The 22,938-nt window shown below is 41.5% G+C and overlaps 1 protein-coding gene across 9 annotated transcripts in view; it reads right to left on the minus strand.

Moving 5' to 3' along the window:
* SPIDR (scaffold protein involved in DNA repair) overlaps window positions 1-22,938 on the minus strand; it is a 456,553-nt gene that overhangs the window by 125,669 nt on the left and 307,946 nt on the right. For 8 of the 9 annotated variants that reach the window (XM_023190580.2, XM_023190576.2, XM_023190577.1 and 5 more), the window contains 2 exons: window positions 21,723-21,918; window positions 18,672-18,922 (listed from right to left, as the gene is read on the minus strand). In XM_023190580.2, coding sequence (XP_023046348.1) covers window positions 18,672-18,922; window positions 21,723-21,918 — 447 coding nt within the window. Of the gene's footprint in view, window positions 1-16,519; window positions 16,563-18,671; window positions 18,923-21,722; window positions 21,919-22,938 lie in introns of those variants that run through there. The other variant, XM_023190584.3, reaches the window with a different exon arrangement.

The following is a 22,938-nucleotide window of genomic DNA, read 5'->3' on the forward strand; positions in this document are numbered from 1 at the left end:
TGATTGGAACACACATCACCTCTGTCCCAAAGCAGAGTATTCCTGGCAAGTTCTACCTCACTGGCCTCGTCAATCTCCTTAGACAAACAACAACATTTGTAGCACAACTCTCATGGACTGGTTCATCCTGAGAAGAGAAGGGGAGCCACAACCTCACCCCACCTTCTTAGCTGCTCAATCAGCCATTGCTGTTTCCCATCAACACATACTTGCTGGGTGTCTACTGCATTCATGGTCCAGTACCAAAACCAGATGAGTCACACAGCCCCTGACCTCCGAGGGCTTATTTATGGTTAAATGAGACAACTGAAGTAAAGAAAACACATAGAGCTTATTTTGAAGGCAATGACAAGTATCAGTGCAATGTTTAATACCTGGTTGTTAGTCTCATTATATAATCAAGCATCTGTCACTCTCTTTTGTATCTGTGCAAATAAATGTGAAAGTTCAGACCATTTATAATACCAGTGCCAGAGCAGCAAGTGAGGAAGAAACAAGGGCATCTGTTCACGTATAATCCTCTCTCCTGGGAAGACAGTGTCCAACCCAAGAATTGCTCTGCAGGATTTTTGCTCCAGTTCCCTGTGGAGAAGGAGCTGAGCTGGCTCAAGCCCCTGAGAACTGTGGAGCCAAGAAATCAGCATAACAAGGGTGAGCCTACCAAACCCGCCAGCTGGCTGTACCAAGTGCTCTGGGTCTAGCAGCAGCTGGGAGAGAGGGCAGAGTAGGTCATTTGACAGAGGCAAAAGGGGAGGAGAGGGGCAGCAAGGTGTGGCAGCTCAGCTGGAGGAGGAAGTCAAGTTAGGTCAGGCTTGATCTCGCCCTGTCTCTGCTTCTTGCCCACAGAGGCACATGGCACTGTGTGCTTGCATCTGGCCACCCCTGAAGACTCTGCCAGGCTGTGTGCTGTCTCCCATGCCTCTTCTCTGTGCCATCATCTCAGCAAAGCACATTCCAGAGCTGCAATCTGACTCACAGGACAGTTCTAGTGTGATCACAGTGCTGCTTCAGATTGCAGCTGCAGGAATGGGGTGGGGGTATGGTGGGAAGAGTGGGGAGACTGTTCCAGGTCTCCAGCCTCTTTCAGGAACAAAAGTTTACAGAGAAAGAAGGTCAGAAATGGGGAGGAAAAAATTCCATGCCTTTTATATAGGGCCACCTTGAAATCCTTCTTGTTCTTGATGGATGACAGGTGCTGGAAAATCACCATGGCCAGGTTAAGATGCAAACTTAGAATGGTGGTTACACATACCATGACTGAACATGAATATGGAAAATTACTCTTCCTGTTTTCATTATATTATCAAAACTTCATAATTATCTGTACTCACATCCCCAGGCTGTTGCCATTCCATTTCATTTTTTCCTTCAAGTCTATCACTGGTATAATATATAGAAAAAAAGAGCATGGAAACTTTCACGGCAGTTTTCATATTATCCATAAGTTTACCAAGAAAGTTATTCAATGTGTGTAGCCATAAATGAGAACAGAGGTCAAATGTTATAGGTTGATATTATCAAGTGTTTAAAGAGCATGAACATACTACTTTCATATTATTTACACCTCTAACTCTACTCTGAAACTTTTACTGTTTCAATCAGATAGCTGTGTAACCCAACATTAGATCAATAAAATGATAAAAGTTAAAAGAGACAAAGGGTGGAGAAATGGATCAATTTTCTGCTACCTACAAGGGAAGAAATGCTATGCACACAAAGACATAAAGTGCAAACTGTAACAAAAGCCAAAAATAAGATATACATTTAAATAAAACATAAAGACTACTATTAGTACTAAACATAATCTTTAACCACAAGGAGGGTCCAACCCACGATGCTGGACCATACACACAAATTCACTCAAAATGGATCACAGACCAAAATATAAGGGCAAAAGCTATAAAATTCTTAGAAGAAAACATAGAAGTATGTTTGCATAACCTTGGATTCACCAATGGTTTCTTAGATATGACCCTGAAAACACAAGCAATAATAACAAAAATGATAAACTGGACATTGTGAAAATGATAAATATTTGTGTTTCAAAGGACACTATCAAAAAAGTGAAAAACTCCACAGAATGGGAAAAAATATTTGCAAATGATAAAGGACTTATACAGAGAACTCTTACAATTCAACAACAAAAAATAACCCAACTTCAAAAATAGGCAAAGGACTTGAAAGACATTTCTCTAAAGAAGATATATGAACAGCCAATAGCCTATGAAAAGATGCTCAGCCTAATCCCAGCACTTTGGGAGGCTGAGGCAGGCAGATGATGAGGTCAAGATATTGAGACCATCCAGGCCAACATGGCAAAACTCTGTCTCTACTAAAAATACAAAAAATTAGCTGGGAATGGTAGCGTGCCCCTGTAGTTCCAGCTACTCGGGAGGCTGAGGCAGAAGAATTGCTTGAACCTGGGAGGCCGAGGTTGCAGTGAGCCGAGATCGTGCCACTGCATGCCGCCTTGGCTACAGAGCGAGACTACGTCTCAAAAAAAAAGATGCTCAACATTGCTAGTCATCAGGAAATGCAAATCAAAGCCACAATGAGATACCCACTTCAGACACAAGTGGATGGCTACAATAAAAAAGACAGCAGGCCAGGCGCAGTGGCTCAAGCCTGTAATCCCAGCACTTTGGGAGGCCGAGACGGGCGGATCACGAGGTCAGCAGATCGAGACCATCCTGGCTAACATGGTGAAACCCCGACTCTACTAAAAAAATACAAAACACTAGACGGGCAAGGTGGCGGGCGCCTGTAGTCCCAGCTACTCGGGAGGCTGAGGCAGGAGAATGGCGTAAACCTGGGAGGCGGAGCTTGCAGTGAGCTGAGATCCGGCCACTGCACTCCAGCCCGGGCGACAGAGCGAGACTCTGTCTCAAAAAAAAAAAAAAAAAAAAAAAGACAGCAATAACAAATTTTGGAGTGGATATGGAGAAAGTGGAACCCTGGTATATTTTACATTGCTGATAGGAATGTAAAATCGTGTAGCCTCTTTGGAAAATACTGTGGCAGTCCCTTAGAAAATCAAACAGAGTTACCTTATGACTCAGCAATTCCATCCATGCCTAGGTATATATTCAGGAGAAATGAAAATATATCCACACAAAAAACTTGTATGCGGATATTCATAGTAGCACTATTCATGTTAATCATAAAGTGGAAACAACTCAGGTGTGCATCAACTCAAAAGAGAAATAAAATATGGTATATTCACAGATAATGGATTATTATTCATCCATAACAAGGAATGAAGTACTGAAACATCACAACATGGATAAACCTTAAAAATATTATGCTAGGTAAAAAAAGCCAGTCACAAAAGATTTGTGATTCTACTTATATGAAGTATCCAGAATAAGCAAATCTGTAGGGACAAAAAGTAGATGAGTGGTTGCCAGGGGCTGGGAAGAATTGGGAATTGGCAGTCAATTGGTATGGGGTTTCTTTCTGAGGCTGCAGAAAGTTCTAATTTCATATTATAGTTATGATTGCACAAGTCTATAATTACAATAAACATAACTGAATTGTACACTTTAAATAAATGAATTTTATGGGATATGAATTATGTACCAATAAAGTTCTTTATTTTTTTATTTTATTTTATTTTTATTATTATTATACTTTAAGTTCCAGGGTACATGCGCATAACGTGCAGGTTTGTTACGTATGTATACTTGTGCCATATTGGTGTGCTGCACCCATCAACTCGTCAGCTCCCATCAACTCATCATTTACATCAGGTATAACTCCCAGTGCAATTCCTCCCCCTTGCCCCCTCCCCATGATAGGCCCCGGTGGGTGATGTTCCCCTTCCCGAGTCCAAGTGAGCTCATTGTTCAGTTCCCACCTATGAGTGAGAACATGCAGTGTTTGGTCTTCTGTTCTTGTGATAGTTTGCTAAGAATGATGGTTTCCAGCTGCATCCATGTCCCTACAAAGGACACAAACTCATCCTTTTTTATGGCAGCATAGTATTCCATGGTGTATATGTGCCACATTTTCTTAATCCAGGCTGTCAGAGATGGACATTTGGGTTGATTCCAAATCTTTGCTATTGTGAATAGTGCCACAATAAACATACGTGTGCATGTGTCCTTATAGCAGCATGATTTATAATCCTTTGGGTATATACCCAGTAATGGGATGGCTGGGTCATACGGTATTTCTAGTTCTAGATCCTTGAGGAATTGCCATACTGTTTTCCATAATGGTTGAACTAGTTTACAATCCCACCAACAGTGTAAAAGTGTTCCTATTTCTCCACATCCTCTCCAGCACCTGTTGTTTCCTGACTTTTTAATGATTGCCATTCTAACTGGTGTGAGATGGTATCTCATTGTGGTTTTGATTTGCATTTCTCTGATGGTGAGTGATGATGAGCATTTTTTCATGTGTCTGTTGGCTGTATGCATGTCTTCTTTTGAGAAATGTCTGTTCGTATCCTTTGCCCACTTTTTGATGGGGTTGTTTGTTTTTTTCTTGTAAATTTGTTTGAGTTCTTTGTAGGTTCTGGATATTAGCCCTTTGTCAGATGAGTAGACTGCAAAAATGTTCTCCCATTCTGTAGGTTGCCTGTTCACTCTGATGGTAGTTTCTTTTGCTGTGCAGAAGCTCTTTAGTTTAATTAAATCCCATTTGTCAATTTTGGCTTTTGCTGCCGTTGCTATTGGTGTTTTAGACATGAAGTCCTTGCCCATGCCTATGTCCTGAATGGTACCACCTAGGTTTTCTTCTAGGGTTTTTATGGTATTAGGTCTAACATTTAAGTCTCTAATCCATCTTGAATTAATTTTCGTATAAGGAGTAAGGAAAGGATCCAGTTTCAGCTTTCTACTTATGGCTAGCCAATTTTCCCAGCACCATTTATTAAATAGGGAATCCTTTCCCCATTTCTTGTTTCTCTCAGGTCTCTCAAAGATCAGATGGCTGTAGATGTGTGGTATTATTTCTGACGACTCTGTTCTGTTTCATTGGTCTATATCTCTGTTTTGGTACCAGTACCATGCTGTTTTGGTTACTGTAGCCTTGTAGTATAGTTTGAAGTCAGGTAGCATGACGCCTCCAGCTTTGTTCTTTTGACTTAGGATTGTCTTGGCAATGCGGGCTCTTTTTTGGTTCCATATGAAATTTAAAGCAGTTTTTTCCAATTCTGTGAAGAAAGTCATTGGTAGCTTGATGGAGATGGCATTGAATCTATAAATAACCTTGGGCAGTATGGCCATTTTCATGATATTGATTCTTCCTATCCATGTGCATGGTATGTTCTTCCATTTGTTTGTGTCCTCTTTCATTTCACTGAGCAGTGGTTTGTAGGTCTCCTTGAAGGGGTCCTTTACATCCTTTGTAAGTTGGATTCCTAGGTATTTTATTCTCTTTGAAGCAATTGTGAATGGAAGTTCATTCATTATTTGGATCTCTGTCTGTTACTGGTGTATAAGAATGCTTGTGATTTTTGCACATTGATTTTGTATCCTGAGACTTTGCTGAAGTTGCTTATTAGCTTAAGGAGATTTTGGGCTGAGACAATGGGGTTTCCTAAATACACAATCATGTCATCTGCAAACAGGGACAATTTGACTTCTTCTTTTCCTAACGGAATACTCTTTCCTTCTTTCTCTTGCCTGATTGCCCTAGCCAGAACTTCCAACACTATGTTGAATAGGAGTGGTGAGAGAGGGCATCCCTGTCTTGTGCCAGTTTTCAAAGGGAATTTTTCCAGTTTTTGCCCATTCAGTATGATATTGGCTGTGGGTTTGTCATAAATAGCTCTTATTATTTTGAGGTACGTTCCATCAATACCGAATTTATTGAGCGTTTTTAGCATGAAGGGCTGTTGAATTTTGTGAAAGGCCTTTTCTGCATCTATTGAGATAATCATGTGGTTCTTGTCTTTGGTTCTGTTTATATGCTGGATTACGTTTATTGATTTGCAAATATTGAACCAGCCTTGCATCCCAGGGATGAAGCCCACTTGATCCTGGTGGATAAGCTTTTAGATGTGCTGCTGAATCCAGTTTGCCAGTATTTTATTGAGGATTTTTGCATCGATGTTCATCAGGGATATTGGTCTAAAATTCTCTTTTTTTGTTGTGTTTCTTCCAGGCTTTGGTATCAGGATGATGTTGGCTTCATAAAATGAGTTACGGAGGATTCCCTGTTTGTCTTTTTTTTTTTTTTTTTTGAGACGGAGTCTCGCTCTGTCGCCCAGGCTGGAGTGCAGTGGCCGGATCTCAGCTCACTGCAAGCTCTGCCTCCTGGGTTCAGGCCATTCTCCCGCCTCAGCCTCCCGAGTAGCTGGGACTACAGGATTCCCTGTTTTTCTGTTGATTGGAATAGTTTCAGAAGGAATGGTACCAGCTCCTCCTTGTACCTCTGGTAGAATTCAGCTGTGAATCCATCTGGTCCTGGACTTTTTTTGGTTGGCAGGCTATTAATTATTGCCTCAATTTCAGAGCCTGCTACTGGTCTATTCAGGGATTCGACTTCTTCCTGGTTTAGTCTTGGAAGAGTGTAAGTGTCCAGGAAATTATCCATTTCTTCTAGATTTTCTAGTTGATTTGCGTAGAGGTGTTTATAGTATTCTCTGATGGCAGTTTGTATTTCTGTGGGGTCGGTGGTGATATCCCCTTTATCATTTTTTATTGCGTCTATGTGATTCTTCTCTGTTTTCTTCTTTATTAGTCTTGCTAGTGGTCTGTCAATTTTGTTGATCTTTTCAAAAAGCCAACTCCTGTATTCACTGATTTTTTGGAAGTTTTTTTGTGTCTCTATCTCCTTCAGTTCTGCTCTGATCTTAGTTATTTCTTGCCTTCTGCTAGCTTTTGAATGTGTTTGCTCTTGCCTCTCTAGTTCTTTTAATTGTGATGTCAGAGTGTCCATTTTAGATCTTTCCAGCTTTCTCTTGTGGGCATTTAGTGCTATAAATTTCCCTCTACACACTGCTTTAAATGTGTCCCCGAGGTTTTGATATGTTGTATCTTTGTTCTCACTGGTTTCACAGAACATCTTTATTTCTGCCTTCATTTCGTTATGTACCCAGTAGTCATTCAGGAGCAGGTTGTTCAGTTTCCATGTAGTTGAGAGGTTTTGATTGAGTTTCTTAGTCCTGAGTTCTAGTTTGATTGCACTGTGGTCTGAGAGACAGTTTGTTATAATTTCTGTTCTTTTACATTTGCTTAGGAGTGCTTTACTTCCAATTATGTGGTCAATTTTGGAATAAGTGTGATGTGGTGCTGAGAAGAATGTATATTCTGTTGATTTGGTGTGGAGAGTTCTATAGATATCTATTAGGTCTGCTTGCTGCACAGCTGAGTTCAATTCCTGGATATCCTTGTTAACTTTCTGTCTCATTGATCTGTCTAATGTTGACAGTGGGGTGTTGAAGTCTCCCATTATTATTGTATGGGAGTCTAAGTCTCTTTGTAAGTCTCTAAGGACTTGCTTTATGAATCTGGGTGCTCCTGTATTGGGTGCATATATATTTAGGATAGTTAGCTCTTCCTGTTGAATTGATCCCTTTACCATTATGTAATGGCCTTCTTTGTCTCTTTTGATCTTTGATGGTTTAAAGTCTGTTTTATCAGAGACTAGGATTGCAACCCCTGCTTTTTTTTGTTCTCCATTTGCTTGGTAGATCTTCCTCCATCCCTTTATTTTGAGCCTATGTATGTCTCTGCATGTGAGATGGGTCTCCTGAATACAGCAGACTGATGGGTCTTGACTTTTTATCCAGTTTGCCAGTCTGTGTCTTTTAATTGGAGGATTTAGTCCATTTACATTTAAGGTTAATATTGTTATAATGTGTGAACTTGATCCTGCCATTATGATATTAACTGGTTATTTTGCTCATTAGTTGATGCAGTTTCTTCCTAGCCTCGATGGTCTTTACATTTTGGCATGTTTTTGCAATGGCTGGTACCGGTTGTTCCTTTCCATGTTTAGGGCTTCCTTCAGGGTCTCTTGTAAGGCAGGCCTGGGGATGACAAAATCTCTAAGCATTTGCTTATCTGTAAAGAATTTTATTTCTCCTTCACTTATGAAACTTAGTTTGGCTGGATATGAAATTCTGGGTTTAAAGTTCTTTTCTTTAAGAATGTTGAATATTGGCCCCCACTCTCTTCTGGCTTGTAGAGCTTCTGCCGAGAGATCTGCTGTCAGTCTGATGGGCTTCCCTTTGTGGGTAACCCGACCTTTCTCTCTGGCTGCCCTTAAGATTTTTTCCTTCATTTCAACTTTGGTGAATCTGGCAATTATGTGTCTTGGAGTTGCTCTTGTTGAGGAGTATCTTTGTGGCGTTTTCTGTTTTTCCTGAATTTGAATGTTGGCCTGCCCTGCTAGGTTGGGGAAGTTCTCCTGGATGATATCCTGAAGAGTGTTTTCCAACTTGGTTCCATTTTCCCCCTCACTTTCAGGCACCCCAATCAGACATAGATTTGGTCTTTTGACATAATCCCATACTTCTTGCAGGCTTTGTTCATTTCTTTTTCTTCTTTTTTCTTTTGGTTTCTCTTCTCGCTTCATTTCATTCATTTGATCCTCAATCGCTGATACTCTTTCTTCCAGTTGATCGAGTCGGTTACTGAAGCTTGTGCATTTGTCACGTATTTCTCGTGTCATGGTTTTCATCTCTGTCATTTCGTTTATGACCTTCTCTGCCTTAATTATTCTAGCTATCAATTCTTCCAGTCTTTTTTCAAGATTTTTAGTTTCTTTGCGCTGGGTACGTAATTCCTCCTTTAGCTCTGAGAAGTTTGATGGACTGAAGCCTTCTTCTCTCATCTCGTCAAAGTCATTCTCCGTGCAGCTTTGATCTGTTGCTGGCGATGAGCTGCGCTCCTTTGCGGGCGGAGATGCGCTCTTATTTTTTGAATTTCCAGCTTTTCTGCCCTGCTTTTCCCCCATCTTTGTGGTTTTATCTGCCTCTGGTCGTTGTTGATGGTGACGTACTGATGGGGTTTTGGTGTAGGTGTCCTTCCTCTTTGATAGTTTTCCTTCTAACAGTCAGGACCCTCAGCTGTAGGTCTGTTGGAGATTGCTTGAGGTCCACTCCAGACCCTGTTTGCCTGGGTATCAGCAGCAGAGGCTGCAGAAGATAGAATACTGCTGAACAGCAAGAGTACCTGTCTGATTCTTACTTTGGAAGCTTCCTCTCAGGGGTGTACTCCACCCTGTGAGGTGTGGGGTGTCAGTCTTCCCCTAGTGGGGGATGTCTCCCAGTTAGGCTACTCAGGGGTCAGGGACCCACTTGAGCAGGCAGTCTGTCCCTTCTCAGATCTCAACCTCTGTGTTGGGAGATCTACTGCTCTCTTCAAAGCTGTCAGACAGAGTCGTTTGCGTCTGCAGAGGTTTTTGCTGCTGTTGTTGTTGTTGTTGTTTAGCTGTGCCCTGTCCCCAGAGGTGGAGTCTACAGAGACAGGCAGGCTTCCTTGAGCTGCTGTGAGCTCCACCCAGTTCGAGCTTCCCAGCAGCTTTGTTTACCTACTTAAGCCTTAGCAATGGCGGGCGCCCCTCCCCCAGCCTCACTGCTGCCTTGAGGTTAAATCACAGACTGCTGTGCTAGCAATGAGGGAGGTTCAGTGGGCGTGGGACCCTCCCGGCCAGGTGTGGGATATAATCTCCTGGTGTGCCCAGTTGCTTAAAGCGCAGTATTGGGGTGGGAGTTACCCGATTTTCCAGGTGTTGTGTGTCTCAGTTCCCCTGGCTAGAAAAAGGGATTCCCTTCCCCCTTGCGCTTCCCAGGTGAGGTGATGCCTCGCCCTGCTTCAGCTCTCGCTGGTCGGGCTGCAGCAGCTGACCAGCACCGATTGTCCGGCACTCCCTAGTGAGATGAACCCATTACTTCAGTTGAAAATGCAGAAGTCACCCGTCTTCTGTGTCGCTCGCGCTCTAAAGTTCTTTAAAAATGTGATAGAGATAAGATAGATTCCTTCAGGTCCCCATGAGTCAAGTTCCAATTTCTAGATCTCTCTGTGTATACATGACAGAACCATAAACACTAGACTGTAATTCCATGGGTTCTGATATGTCTTTATTCTTACAGTAAGTCGGCATGTGGACAGGAAGAATGGCAAAGAATATAAAGGGTCTGGATGTCAATTAGTAGAATAAGTGGTAGTAAGACTAATTCTACTACTAGAATTAGCCTTTGTGTATGTTTGGACAGTGGAGAAAGACTCTTGGATCAGGCTTACTAGATTCCTTTTGAAAATATCTGACCACCTTTTCAGGTAGTCAAAATGGTTGACTACCTTTTCAAAAGGAATTTAGTAAGCTTGATGCAAGAATCTTTTTCCACTGTCCAAACACACACAAAGGCTAAGGCCCCTAATCATCACATCCATGATCTACCAGTGCATGTTCCTCATTAGGCTATAATATTGAGCCAGGGCTGAGAAGAAACAATGTCAAATGGCCCTGGATATCATAAGGACTGACAATAACTGTTTTAGAGAGGAAACAAGCAAAGGTTAAGAAGAGATGGGCAGCTGAGATTATAAGGTTTATTTAAGACTCATGGACACAGAACTAATAATTAAGGGATGATTTAAATGAATTGAATGAGCACAGGTAAGAACAAACCTAAGGCATGGGCTATGGCATCAGTTATAAGGACATGCAAAAAAAAAATGATACTCTGCACTCACAATCTTTCACATTACAATACAAAAATTCAAATCATTGAAAAGGAACAATTCCAACTTTTCTACAACAGGAAGAAGCAAAGAGACTTCAGAAATAAAGCAAGTATGAGTGACAACCACCTTACGAAAATGTGATGCTAAGCAGATGGATGAACAGTCATTCCACCAACTCTGGCAGTATGTGGTGGTACATAAAAGAAAAGCAGGTGAAATGGTCCCCTGTGCTGTTGACGAGGGAGCTGTCTTCTCTTCAGGCTCTTCAACTGTAGACAGGGATATGCCACTGTTACAGAGAAGGAATGTATGCCACCCTATCTCAATACAGAGAAAAGGAGGCAGAGTCAAGAATATCTCCCAACTGTTTAGTGGGAAGAAAAGTAAGGTTCACAAGCAGGGAGAAGAACTGTATTCACCCAGCGGGACACAGCAGGTGAGCACACAGCTGCGGAATCAACCTGTCACAGCTGACCAGCTTTTCAAAAGGAGTCTAGTAAGCTTGATCCAAGAGTCTTTCTCCACTGTCCAAACACATGCAAAGCCTAATGTCCCTAATCATCACATCCATGATCTACTAGTGCATGTTCCTCGTTCGGCCTTAATCTGAACCATTCTCATCATCAGGAGTTTGGGATCTTTATTTGTTTGTTTGTTTGTTTTAGATGGAGTCTCACTCTGTCACCCAGGCTGGAATGCAGTGGTGCGATCTCAGCTCACTGCAAGCTCCACCTCCTGGGTTCACACCATTCTCCTGCCTCAGCCTCCCCAGTAGCTGGGACTACAGGTGCCCACCACCACACCTGGCTATTTTTTTTTTTTTTGCATTTTTAGTAAAGATGGGGTTTCATTGTGTTAGCCAGAATGGTCTCGATCTCTTGACCTCGTGATCCGCCCACCTCGGCCTCCCAAAGTGCTGAGATTACAGGCATGAGCCACTATGCCCGGATGGGATCTTTATTTGTTTAATGCTCTGGACAAAGTAAAAAAATTTCCAACCACAATATCAGCACCATTCAACACTGGCCCCAGCATTTGGGCAGTTTTCTGCAATATGTTTATTCCAGAGGAACTTCCATATCTCCATCATTTAGACAGTGGTGGTCATATTTCACATACAAATTTACACAAATGCTTCTTTTCCAAAGTAAATGGGCATCAACTTCTACTTGACGGCAGTGGTAGGGATAGAGGTGGGGAATGCAGTGGCCAAAAGTATAAAAATAAAAATCACCTTCAAGGAAGCTTCCTCAGCAGCCAGATGGCAGACTCAGTACCAACACTGAGTGCTGATTTGTAAAGGAATAGCTTGTCTTTGCTTAGTTCAGGTTTGTATTATTGTAGCAATGCTCTTTACCACTATTTTTTTAAGCATCTATGCTTGCTGTTAAAGAGGGAGTGAGCTGCTTTTTACTGAGTACTTGTCATATGGGAAGCATCCTGCTGAGTACTTCACATACATCATCCCAATCAGTCCTCACCACAAGTCTGCATTATAGTATTATAATACCAGTTTCACAGACAAGGAAACACAATTTTCCCCAGTCTCCCTGCTAAATGTCCTGTCACCAGTGAACCCACACCAGTCTGATTCCAGACTTTTTGTTCTTTCCATTAAACCACCGGTCTCAATGAATTTTTAAAAGAAAAATGGTACCTGCATACACATTAGGAAACAAGAGACAGAATGCCCTCACTGCAATTCTGTTGTTCTATGTAAATTTGGACACTGTCATCCCCTTATGCATCAAGAAAACATTTATTATCCAAGCCTGTTCCTCCTCTGGCATCCCACCCACTCTACTCTGCTAAGTGAGCTTCTGCGCTCACTGCTCCCTACACCTCCTGCTCATGAAGTGACCCAGCAACTCCTCCCAAATCTGGGGCACAGGTTTTCAATGCCCACTTTATTAGACTTTGCAGTACTATGGGTCCCCTCCCACATGGAAGCACCATCCTGAGCGCTTGCCACCAGTTCTGGTTTCCTCTTGCTTCACCAGCCCAGCCTCCTCTATCTCTTCAGCGGGCTCCTCTTCTACCTGCTTTCCAATGCAAGAGGATCTTGGAGCTGAATGCCTGCATTTCTTCTTTCCTTTGTCTCTAATGTTTCCCTAAAGTGACCTCCTTCACAGCCCTGGTTGTAGACTCAGCTGTGACAGGACACTGCTGCCTTGTACTCACAGCCATTAGTGCCTTTGGAGCTTGGTACCATAAACAAACATAACCTGCTAACATCCGCAAACAAAATGAATGAACATACAAAGATACATAGTGACCAGACACAAGCTGAGAGCCCCCAAACATTTATGTCCAATCTAAAACCTTCTGGGTGTAAGGTATATATGTCCAGCTTTCTCACAGGACATCTCTTCTTGGATGTCTCATAGGAATCTCAAACTTAGTAGGCACAGTCTGCATTCTCAAGCTTTCTTCCAGACCTGCTTTCACTGTAGTTTTTCTCATCTCAGGAAATGGGAACATCCTTCAACTAAATAACTCAAGCTGAGGCTCGCTCTCTGAACATTCCCTTCTACTTTGCTCCTCCCCCAACCAATCCATTATGAAGCCATCACACACATCTAGAACACGGACCTTTTCTCTAGCTCTGGCAAAGCCACAGGAGACTCAGGAACCCACCAGTCCTCTCTGACCTGGACTATGGCAGTAGCTGCTTCCTGGGTCTCTCTGCTTTCACTGGGCCCTGGCCCATGTGCCCATCCTACTAAACCCCTGACAGCTAAAGCTGACTTTCAAGCGGGTCAACCTCATTCTTGGTCAGTGGGCAGCCATAGCAGACACTGCAGCTCCTGCCCATGGTCCACTAGGCTGTGGCCAGTTTCCTGCCTGGGATCTCTTGCTGGCCCGTGCAGCATGGTCATGCTGGCATCTCCCTCCTGTCCAAGAGCTTTTCAAAGGTATTCTCTCTTCTGTGAGCAATTCTCTTTCATCTTCTCTTTACCTAACACCTAAACTTAAATAGTACTGCCTTAGAACACCATCTTTGACCCCTCTAAACTAAATTATGTACGTTCTCCTTTGTGCCCTATTTTTTTCTCACCAGGGCACTTATTGCAACTTGTAATCATAAATGCATTTGTTGTAAATTATTTTGTGTGGGATCTCCCACTAGGACTATGCTCTAGGAACACAGAGACAATGTCTGGTTTTGTCTGGTTTTGTCAACCACTGCAGGCCCAGGACCTGGTCCAGGGCATGGTGGATTTTTTTTTCCTTAGTGAAAAGAAGGAATAAATACACAACATGAAAATAAAGAAAAGGCCAAAAGACCAAAAACAGATGTTTGAGTAAAACGTCAAGGTATGGAAAAAGGAAAATGTGCTTTTTTTCTGAGTTCAGCTCAGTGAATTTCTCCGGCTTTTTGTCTGAAGACACAACTATTTAGCAAGTTCTGTCCTCTTGCAAAGGACTAACTCTCCACTTTAAAATATTTCTGCAATGAAGGGCAAGAAAGAATTTGCATCTCTAAAGGATAAAGATTACATTGCTTGGTCAGGTATGGTGGCTCACGCCTGTAGTCCTAGTACTTTGGAAAGCCAAGTCAGGAGGACTGCTTGAGGTTACAAGTTTGGGATCAGCCTGGGCAACAGAGTGAGACCCTGTCTCTACAAAAAAAAAAAAAAAAAAAAAAAAAATATTAGCTGGGTGTGGTGGCACGTGCCTGTGGGTCCAGTACTTGGGGGCTGAGGTGGAAGGACTGCTTGAGCTCAGGAGGTTGAGGCTGCAGTAAGGCATGATTGCTCCACTGCACTCCAGCCTAGGCAACAGAGCAAGACCATGTTTAAAAAACAAACAAACAAAAATCACTGGTCCCTAGGTTAAATGTCTCAAGAAGAAAGGAAGAGAATGTTTTAGAAAGGGAGAAAGAAAGGTGATGTCTGCTGACAATCACCATGGGCTTGGAGTGAGGTAATATGGTCTGGACCTGTACCACCAGGACACAGAGAATCACTAAGGAATCATCACTTTCTTTCTTTGCCTCAGTTTTCGTTATAAATTACCTCGATGACCAGTGCTCCCTTTCTCTTAAAAAAAAAAAAAATGCCTATGGCTTTATTAGTCATGCATTTATCTAACGATCATTCAACATGTAGTGGATCTATAAAAAAGGTGTGTTTGGGCTTTGAACAGACTGCCTATTCTGTGGTTAGGGAGTGCCTTCTGCATCAGTTTTTTGTTACCTTTGATTTTAGTGATTTATAAAACTTAAGTTTGTGTTGGTTACTCTGACCTACAACACCTTGAGAAACCTCACAGAAATGTTTTCATTAACAGCTCAAGTTAAAGGAAGTCATCCAGAAGAACAATGGACAGGGGACTCTAACATATTATATTTCTGAAATGTAAAGTTTATTTCTGATAATGTTTCACAGTGCAGAGGACATGAACCTTTTGAGAAAATCTATCTGACCCTGAACAGGACTAGCTGCTTCAAAAAATTTTCTTTTAATTTCAAGGTTGGCACTAATTGAGCTGTCAGCTTTCAGAAGATAAGCTATTACTGGTATCAGAAAAGTGACACTGCCTGAGAACTGGGAACAGACTGAGATTGACACCTATGATCAAGGTGCAAAGTAAACTTAGACAGAAATTAATTGCAGGGTTTTATCAGCAACCACCTGACCTGGGCTGGGAAGGGGCAACTATTGTGGCTAACAAATCTGCCATAAGGTACCTTCGTTTCTTTTCACCCAGGTTTAATTTCTTCTCACACAGTAATTTCTGGACTTCACAGAAAACACACAGTAATCAAGGTTGTCTTTAAGTTCACTAATAGCTTGAAAGATCTCTGGGGTAGAGCAGATAATGACAAGAGTTCAAGAAAAGCCATTCTGAAAAACAAGGAGACCAGACTTAGAGCTATCTTTAGTTGGAAGGGGTCACTGCTTATGCAATTTTCCTTCTTCTGTGTGTGCTGTGCTGATGAGTCTGTACTAGCTAAGCCCAAGTTTGTCCATCCTGTGGGACCCACAGAGTGTTCTATATGTCATCTCTGATCAGGAAGCTGAAAGCAGGAATCACAGGCAGAAAATCTTCCAGGCTACACATCTGCATCTTCTAATAATGTTTGTGCTACATGTACATGTATAAAAAACTGCCTTAGAATGCATACTGCTGTATCTCGAAGGCAGATACATTCTCTAAGTTTTTCTTTCTAAATATATTAGCAAACAATTAGTAGTGAATAAAGTACAATTTTACTTCTATATTAATTTGATACATAAACTAGAGAGCCTGATGATTATCACAGCAAAATAATCTAGAAAATATTCATGATCAGATCTTCTTGTACCCAAAGACATCTCAGCAGCCCTGTCCTCAAACTCAAGGCCAACGCTATGGCCCTTAGTTCAAAAGTTCATCTTTGTACACAGTCCAACCAAGTCTCCCCAGGGCAAGGCACTTGCACTTCTGCTGCCCTGGACAACTTGACCCTGGGTCAGCCTTAATCTAAACACGGCTTGGTTCTAACTCAATTTTCTCCCTTTTCTTTTCGAGACAGGGTCTTGCTCTGTCCCCAGGCTGGAATGCAGTGGCACGATCTCGGCTCACTGCAACCTCCGCCTCCTGGGTTCAAGCGATTCTTCTGCCTCAGTCTCCAGAGTATCTGGGACTACAGATGCGCACCACCATGGCCGGCTAATTTTTGTATTTTTAGTAGAGACAGGGTTTCACCATGTTGGCCAGGGTGGTCTAGATCTCCCGACCTCGAGATCCACCCGCCTCGGCCTCCCAAAGTGCTGGGATTATAGGCATGAGCCACTGCGCCTGGCCTCTCCCTTTTCTTTTAAACTCTAACACTCTACAACCATGTCATCTGGGATTCTATATTCCATTGCATTTTTCTTTGTGTCTACCTGTGTCAGCAGTGAGATCCTCCTTGAGGCTCCGTTTCCTCATCTGCAAAGTGGGAATAATATCACTTAGCTTCAATATTGTACAATCTCCGATGTGCTACAGAAAATGCATCACACAGAATGCATATTCATTAACTCTGAATAACTGGATGTTGTTTTCTTGTTTTTGAAGTTCATGCCTGGCCTTCTTTCAATCTACCACCAGCATATTCTCATTGGATATGTATTCCAAATGTATTCCATGTGGATATGTACCACATGTATTCCAAAGTACAACTCCAAAGCATTCACAATGCCACTCACATTGGTAGCATTTCACCAGATTTTAGCTTCTAGTTTTTCTCTCTTTGCTAAACAAGTAAAACAACTACCACTGGAGGACCTAGAGGGACAGCCTTCATAACGTGCATTGGCTGTGATTAGTCAGAGGAAGCAACCGCACTGTCAGTTTTGTTGTTCCTTCTCGTCAGGGTGATTCAGTTCCCCACTGTCTCTGTTTCCTCGTCCCCTTAGAGTGTGTGGTCTGTGTGCTGAAATGAGGAAGCTCTACCAAGTTCCTCATTGCCAAGGTAACTAGTATTCCCTTCTTCAAAACCTAACACTGGATGTGTCATTAAAAAGGCCAAGCAAAACAAAAACACAAAATAAAAACCTATGTCTGATGTGTAGCTGTCTTAGAAAATTCTATATAAATTTACCACAGATTTAGGGCAAAGGGTGCAAGACTGGTCTATATCTACAAGCCATGATAAAGACCTTAAAACTGATTTTATGGATTTCACAAACATACATATTCCAAAAAAAGAATCATTTTTTTTTTCCTGTAATTCCAAAAGAAGCATTCTCCAACTCTAGACCTCAAGGTGACTTTCTGAAATTCATAGCATTTTCAAATAAAGTGCCTCCACTTGAAGATGATTCATAATTCATATAGGAGCGTAGGTATCCTGTTTCTCTCTCTGGCATCAGAAGGCAGTGTAATGACAGATGACTGCTTTGTCTTTATATTAGAGATGTGGTCTTGCCATCTTGCTTTGCCCAGGGTGGTCTCCAACTCCTGGGCTCAAGTGACCCGCCTGCCTAGGGCTCTTCCCAAAGTGCTGGGATTATAGGTGTTAGCAACCATGCCCGGCCAGGATGATTGTTAATTACTGTTTCTTCAGTATGTATTTTCTTATTAATAGTTAAACAAAACTGATGAAGTAGCATCTATACTTTTAATTTCTATTCTGTTGGAAATGCATCTTACTTCTTTGAGGGCAATTATCATTGCCAGAGATAACTTCAAAAGGCTATGCCAGGCTGGGCGTGGTGATTCACGCCAGTAATATCAGCACTTTGGGAGGCTGAGGCGGGTGGATCACTTGAGGCCAGGAGTTTGAGACCAGCCTGGCCAACGTAGCAAAACCTTGTCTCTACTAAAAATACAAAAATTAGCCAGGCATGGTGGTGCATGCCTGTAATCCCAGCTACTTGGGCAAAAGAATCTCTTGAACTCCAGAGGTGGACGTTGCAAAAAGAAAAAAGACTATGCTGAGGCTCTGATGTAAACAAACAAACCTCTCTGTCAGTCATGCGTCTACAGCTATCTGTAAGAACCAACACCAGGAAGGGCCTAAATCTGAGTAGAGACAACATCACTTCTACTACATTTGTCTGCACTTAACTGCATTGGATGATGCAGACAGACAACATTTATATCACTGCAGAAAGTTCTATTAGGCAGTTCTGATACAGATGGTTTGATACAGCACTCTCTGAAAGCCACAGGTTTACCAACTGCCATTATTTACTCAGGTTTTCAAGACATATAAAACTGGATGTTACAATGGTCTTTTGAGGTATGACAACCACATGTCTTGGCTTTCCCAGAACAAAACCAATATTTCTTGCATTTGTATGACTTTCAAGAACATGAACCATTAAAGGTAAAAGAAAATGCAGTAAATTTAATTTTTAATAGGACTTTAAAATTAAATAGATAAAATCCTTTATCATACCATGTATCCCAAATTTTGATGCAAGGAAAAACAAAAACAGCCCACGTATATAGTGAATGCAGCTAAGAACGTGCTCTGGGAAGAGCCTCCACTTTCTAGAGCACTCTAAGTGACTCTTCATCCCTGCCCCACACCAGCATCTTGGCACTCACCGAGTTCCAGCGGGGTCTATGTGTCCTGAGCTGGCCCGCTGCTGACCCCTGGTGCTGTCTCTGCTGGGAAGATAATACACTCTTTGCACTACCACTCGGACCCCAGCTCCTGGCCACGAGGCAGCTCCCTGGCTTTCCACCACATCCAGGAGAGAATCCCTCAGGGGAGTGCCGGTTGGGATGTGCTGTTTTGCTTCTTTGTGCCTGTGGGTCGAGGCTGTCCCTGTGGTGGCTACACCACTACACACAACCTGGCCGAGACACATAAAGGGAACAGTTTCAAGACTCACAAAGTTTCAGGTTTGGCTAACAACAAGCAACATGCTGCACATCAAATAATGACATCCTTAAGCAGCCCCCCAGTGGATCTGCACTACACTGAAGTGATGGTGAAGATGAAAACAAAGGAACTTGTGGTGTGAAGCTCTGGGCCTGCCAGGTGGCTAAGATTGCAAGCTGAAGGCCAGGGAAAGAACAAGGAGCACAGCAGGATGTCTACTATACCAGGCAGGTCTTTGAAAACACACAGAAAGTTCTGCTAATAAAATTCATGATAATTCAAGAAATTTTTCTCTTTTGAGGTAAGAATTCCAACAGAACAAACTAAAAATGAAGATAAAAGAATGACTAGGGATACTACAAATCCTTCATTTTATTAAGTTCTTGTATGTGCAATCTCCGAGGCTAAGCATTTTACATACTCACATATTCTCCCAACAACCCCTTACATAATATCACCTGTCATAATAAAACACCACCACTTCCAGAGTGCTTCCTATATTCCAGGCTTTTAAATTTACATATTAAACATGCTTATCCTCACACAACCACCCAAGAAGATACATAATATCATACCTCCATTTTACAGATAAGAAAACTGAGACACAGAGACCACGGATCTTGCCCGAGATGACCCAGCAGGAAGTGGCTGAGTAAGGATTTGAACCAGGTCATCTGGTTCCAAAGTTCACACATTTAACTATTATGCTACAAGTAGTTTCATTATCACTGTTATAGGCCAAAAATGTATCTCATGGGATTAATATTACATAGCTGTTTAAAACTATATGTTAAAACAGTAATGTGCGTTGGGCCATATTTTTTATCTGTTATAATTAAATTGATTAGAGAGTCTTCCTTTTTGCATAATCTTCTCCAGATACTTCTTTTGACAGTCAAAGAGAGATTTTGCTTGACTAGCTGGTACAAAACAGGCTGAAAGTTTGTCTACTTTTCTTTCGTATTCCTCCTCCCTTGATCTGTCAGTCTCAGGAAGCATTCTGCTTAGCGACAACTTATATAACCCAGAGACCTTGAGGCCAGTGCACTGGGAGCCACACGAACATTCAGTGCTTAGGGTGGTCCCAGGGGCCATTCATGCCCACAGCAAGTGAATTTTAGTAGTTCCCTAAATTCATCTTGGCAAATGATCATGGCTTAGGACCAGTAAAATTCCAAAAACCAACTCTAGTATATAATCTCAAGCTTATGCAGTTCTTTTGATCCCAAGGGATAATAGATATTGTGGAAAAGAAAAATATGATTTTTTAAATAAAGGAGGGTTTTAAAAAATTCTTAGACATTACAAGAATAGAGAAAATGAACATTGTCAAATACTAGCATGCACTGTATAATGACGTTTCTGTCAACAATGGACAGAATGTTTGACCGTGGTCTCATAAAACTATGATGGAGATGAAAAATTCCTGTTGCCTAGTGATGTATGCACGTTTGTGGACTGTACTTTTACTATCCTTTTTCTATGTTTAGATATGTTTACATGCTAGTGTAAATAAAAGTAGTGTGTTGCCAGTTGCATAAAAGTCTAGCACATCCTGTTATGTACAGTACCTAATATTTGATAATAATAAACAATGTTACTGGCTTATGTATTTACTGTACTATACTTTAAATTGTTATTTTAGAGTATTCCACATGTTAACAAACAAGTTATGTGTAAAACATCCTCAGGCAGGTCCTTCAGAAGGTATCTAGAAGAAGGCATTGTTATCCAAGGAGATGATAGCTTCATGCACGTTACCGTCCCTCAACACATTCCAGTGGGACAAGATGTGGAGGTGGAAGATGGTGATATTGATGGTCCTGACCCTGTGAAGACCTAGGCTACTGTGTATGTTTGTATTTTAGTTTACAACAAAGAAGTTTTAAAAGTAAAAAAAAAATAAAAAATAAAAACAAAAAAGGATATAAAGAAAAAATATTTTTGCACAGCTATTTGTATTTGTGTTGTAAGCTAAGTGCTGCTATAAAGAGTAAAAAAGTTAATGAAAAACTTAAAGTTTATAAAGTTAGAAAGTTACAGTAAATTAAGGTTAAATTATTTATTACTGAAGAAAAAAATTACTTTAGTGTAGTGCAAGTGTTCAGTGTTTATAAAGTCTACAGTAGTGTCTGAGGCCTTCACATTCACTCCCCATTCACTCACTGACACCCAGAGCAACCTCCAGTTCTATAGTCTCCATTTATGGTAAACGCCCTATACAGATGCACCATTTTTTATATTTTGGACTGTACTTTTACTATCCTTTTTCTATGTTTAGATATGTTTACATACACAAGTACTTACCATTGTGTTACAATTGCCTACAGTGTTCAGTAAAGTAACATGCTGTGCAGGTTTGTGGCCTGGGAGCAATCAGCCATACCATATACCCTAGGTGTGTAGTAGGCTGGAACATCTAGGTGTGTGTAAGTGCACTCTATAATGGTCACAGAATGACAAAATCACCTAATGACAAATTTCTCAGAACATATCCCTGTTAAGTGATGCATGACTCTATTTTAATAAATTAGAATAAAGATTACAGATACATAATTAGAAAGACAAAATACTGTAAAAAGAGCACCACTAAATGCTGAACTGAACTATAATATATTCAGGCATAACAGTAAGTTCCTGCAGCATACATACTTGTGGTGGGATTTTTGGAGGGAGACAAAAGGTAAACATCTTCACTTACACGGAAGCCCTTCCAAATCCAGCCACTAACATATTACAAGCATAAAACCTTTAAGTCAATAGGAGTTTACCTGGATTTCAGGTGAATTATTTGTTAGACCCTTAACTACAAACATCTGGGCCAAAGAGATGCTTCTTCTTGGAAGGGGTATGTCCGAATGGTACACGTCACAAGTTTTTTTTGAATCTTCTTTGGCAACAACTTTCTCACAAAAGTAAGTGTTCAGAATAACAGGGCAACTTCCATTTGGAATAATCAGTTTTTGCCTGGAAAAGAGAAAGACATGCAACAGTTTCTTTGCAATATTGGGGTCCCCTCATGTTCTTGCTAAATCAGGAATGCAAAGAGCAATGACTCGCCTGCTATGGACAGCTAGAGCCAAGCCCACCCACAGAGGCACAGCTGTCCTTCATGCTCCAGCATGGCCGCCAGTAGTCTGACTTCACTGTTCTAATGAAAGCCCTGTGTCAGGAAGGGATGGAAGAAGGCTAAGTCTGTGGGCTTGGACTTCCTTGTGCCCTCCCAGTATAGCCTCAAGACCCCTCAGGGGGAAATACAGAGGATGAACAAAAACTGTCAACAGCCTCAAAAAAGTGCCCAATGAAATAAAATGTACAAATAAAACCTTCAGACATTTTGACAGCTCTAATCTTTCAAAGAACATACCATTAAATGTCAAAGGAGCATCTACCTTTGCTATCAAACTGACTATAGTTGCTGAATACCTCACACTTAAGTATTAATGAAAAGGAGTCAGGAAATAGAGCAGACAAAATTCTCCTGGTTCTTCTCAGTCCTTAGACAAGAGAAAACACTTTAATGCCTATTCCTTAAAACTTGGTGCTGCTTAGTATTAAGAGAAATTTGGGACTTCTGATTCTGGGAGGATGGAGATCACGCTTTTCCCTATTCCTCTCATTAAGTACAACTAAAATGCCTGACATTATATGTAAACTAAACATAAGAAGACACCGAGAGGTGGAGAGAAGAGGCAGACAGGCTAAAACCTAGAGACTTTAGGAATGAGGCAGTGGCAAGTTCCTGGGTTTTCTTTCTTTTCTTTCCTTCTTTCCTTCCTTCCTTTCTTTCTCTCTCTCTTTTTTTTTTTTTTAAATATGGTCTCACTGTTATTCAGGCTGGAGTGCAGTGGTGTAGTCGCAGTTCACTGAAACCTCTGCTTTCCATTCAAATGATTCTCGTGCCTCAGCCTCCTGAGTAGCTGGAATAAAAGGCATGAACCACCAAGCCTAGTTAATTTTTAAATTTTTTTAGTAGAGAGAAGGTTT

The sequence above is a fragment of the Piliocolobus tephrosceles genome, chromosome 7 (genome assembly GCF_002776525.5).
Source record: "Piliocolobus tephrosceles isolate RC106 chromosome 7, ASM277652v3, whole genome shotgun sequence".
Classification (NCBI taxonomy): Eukaryota; Metazoa; Chordata; class Mammalia; order Primates; family Cercopithecidae; genus Piliocolobus; species Piliocolobus tephrosceles.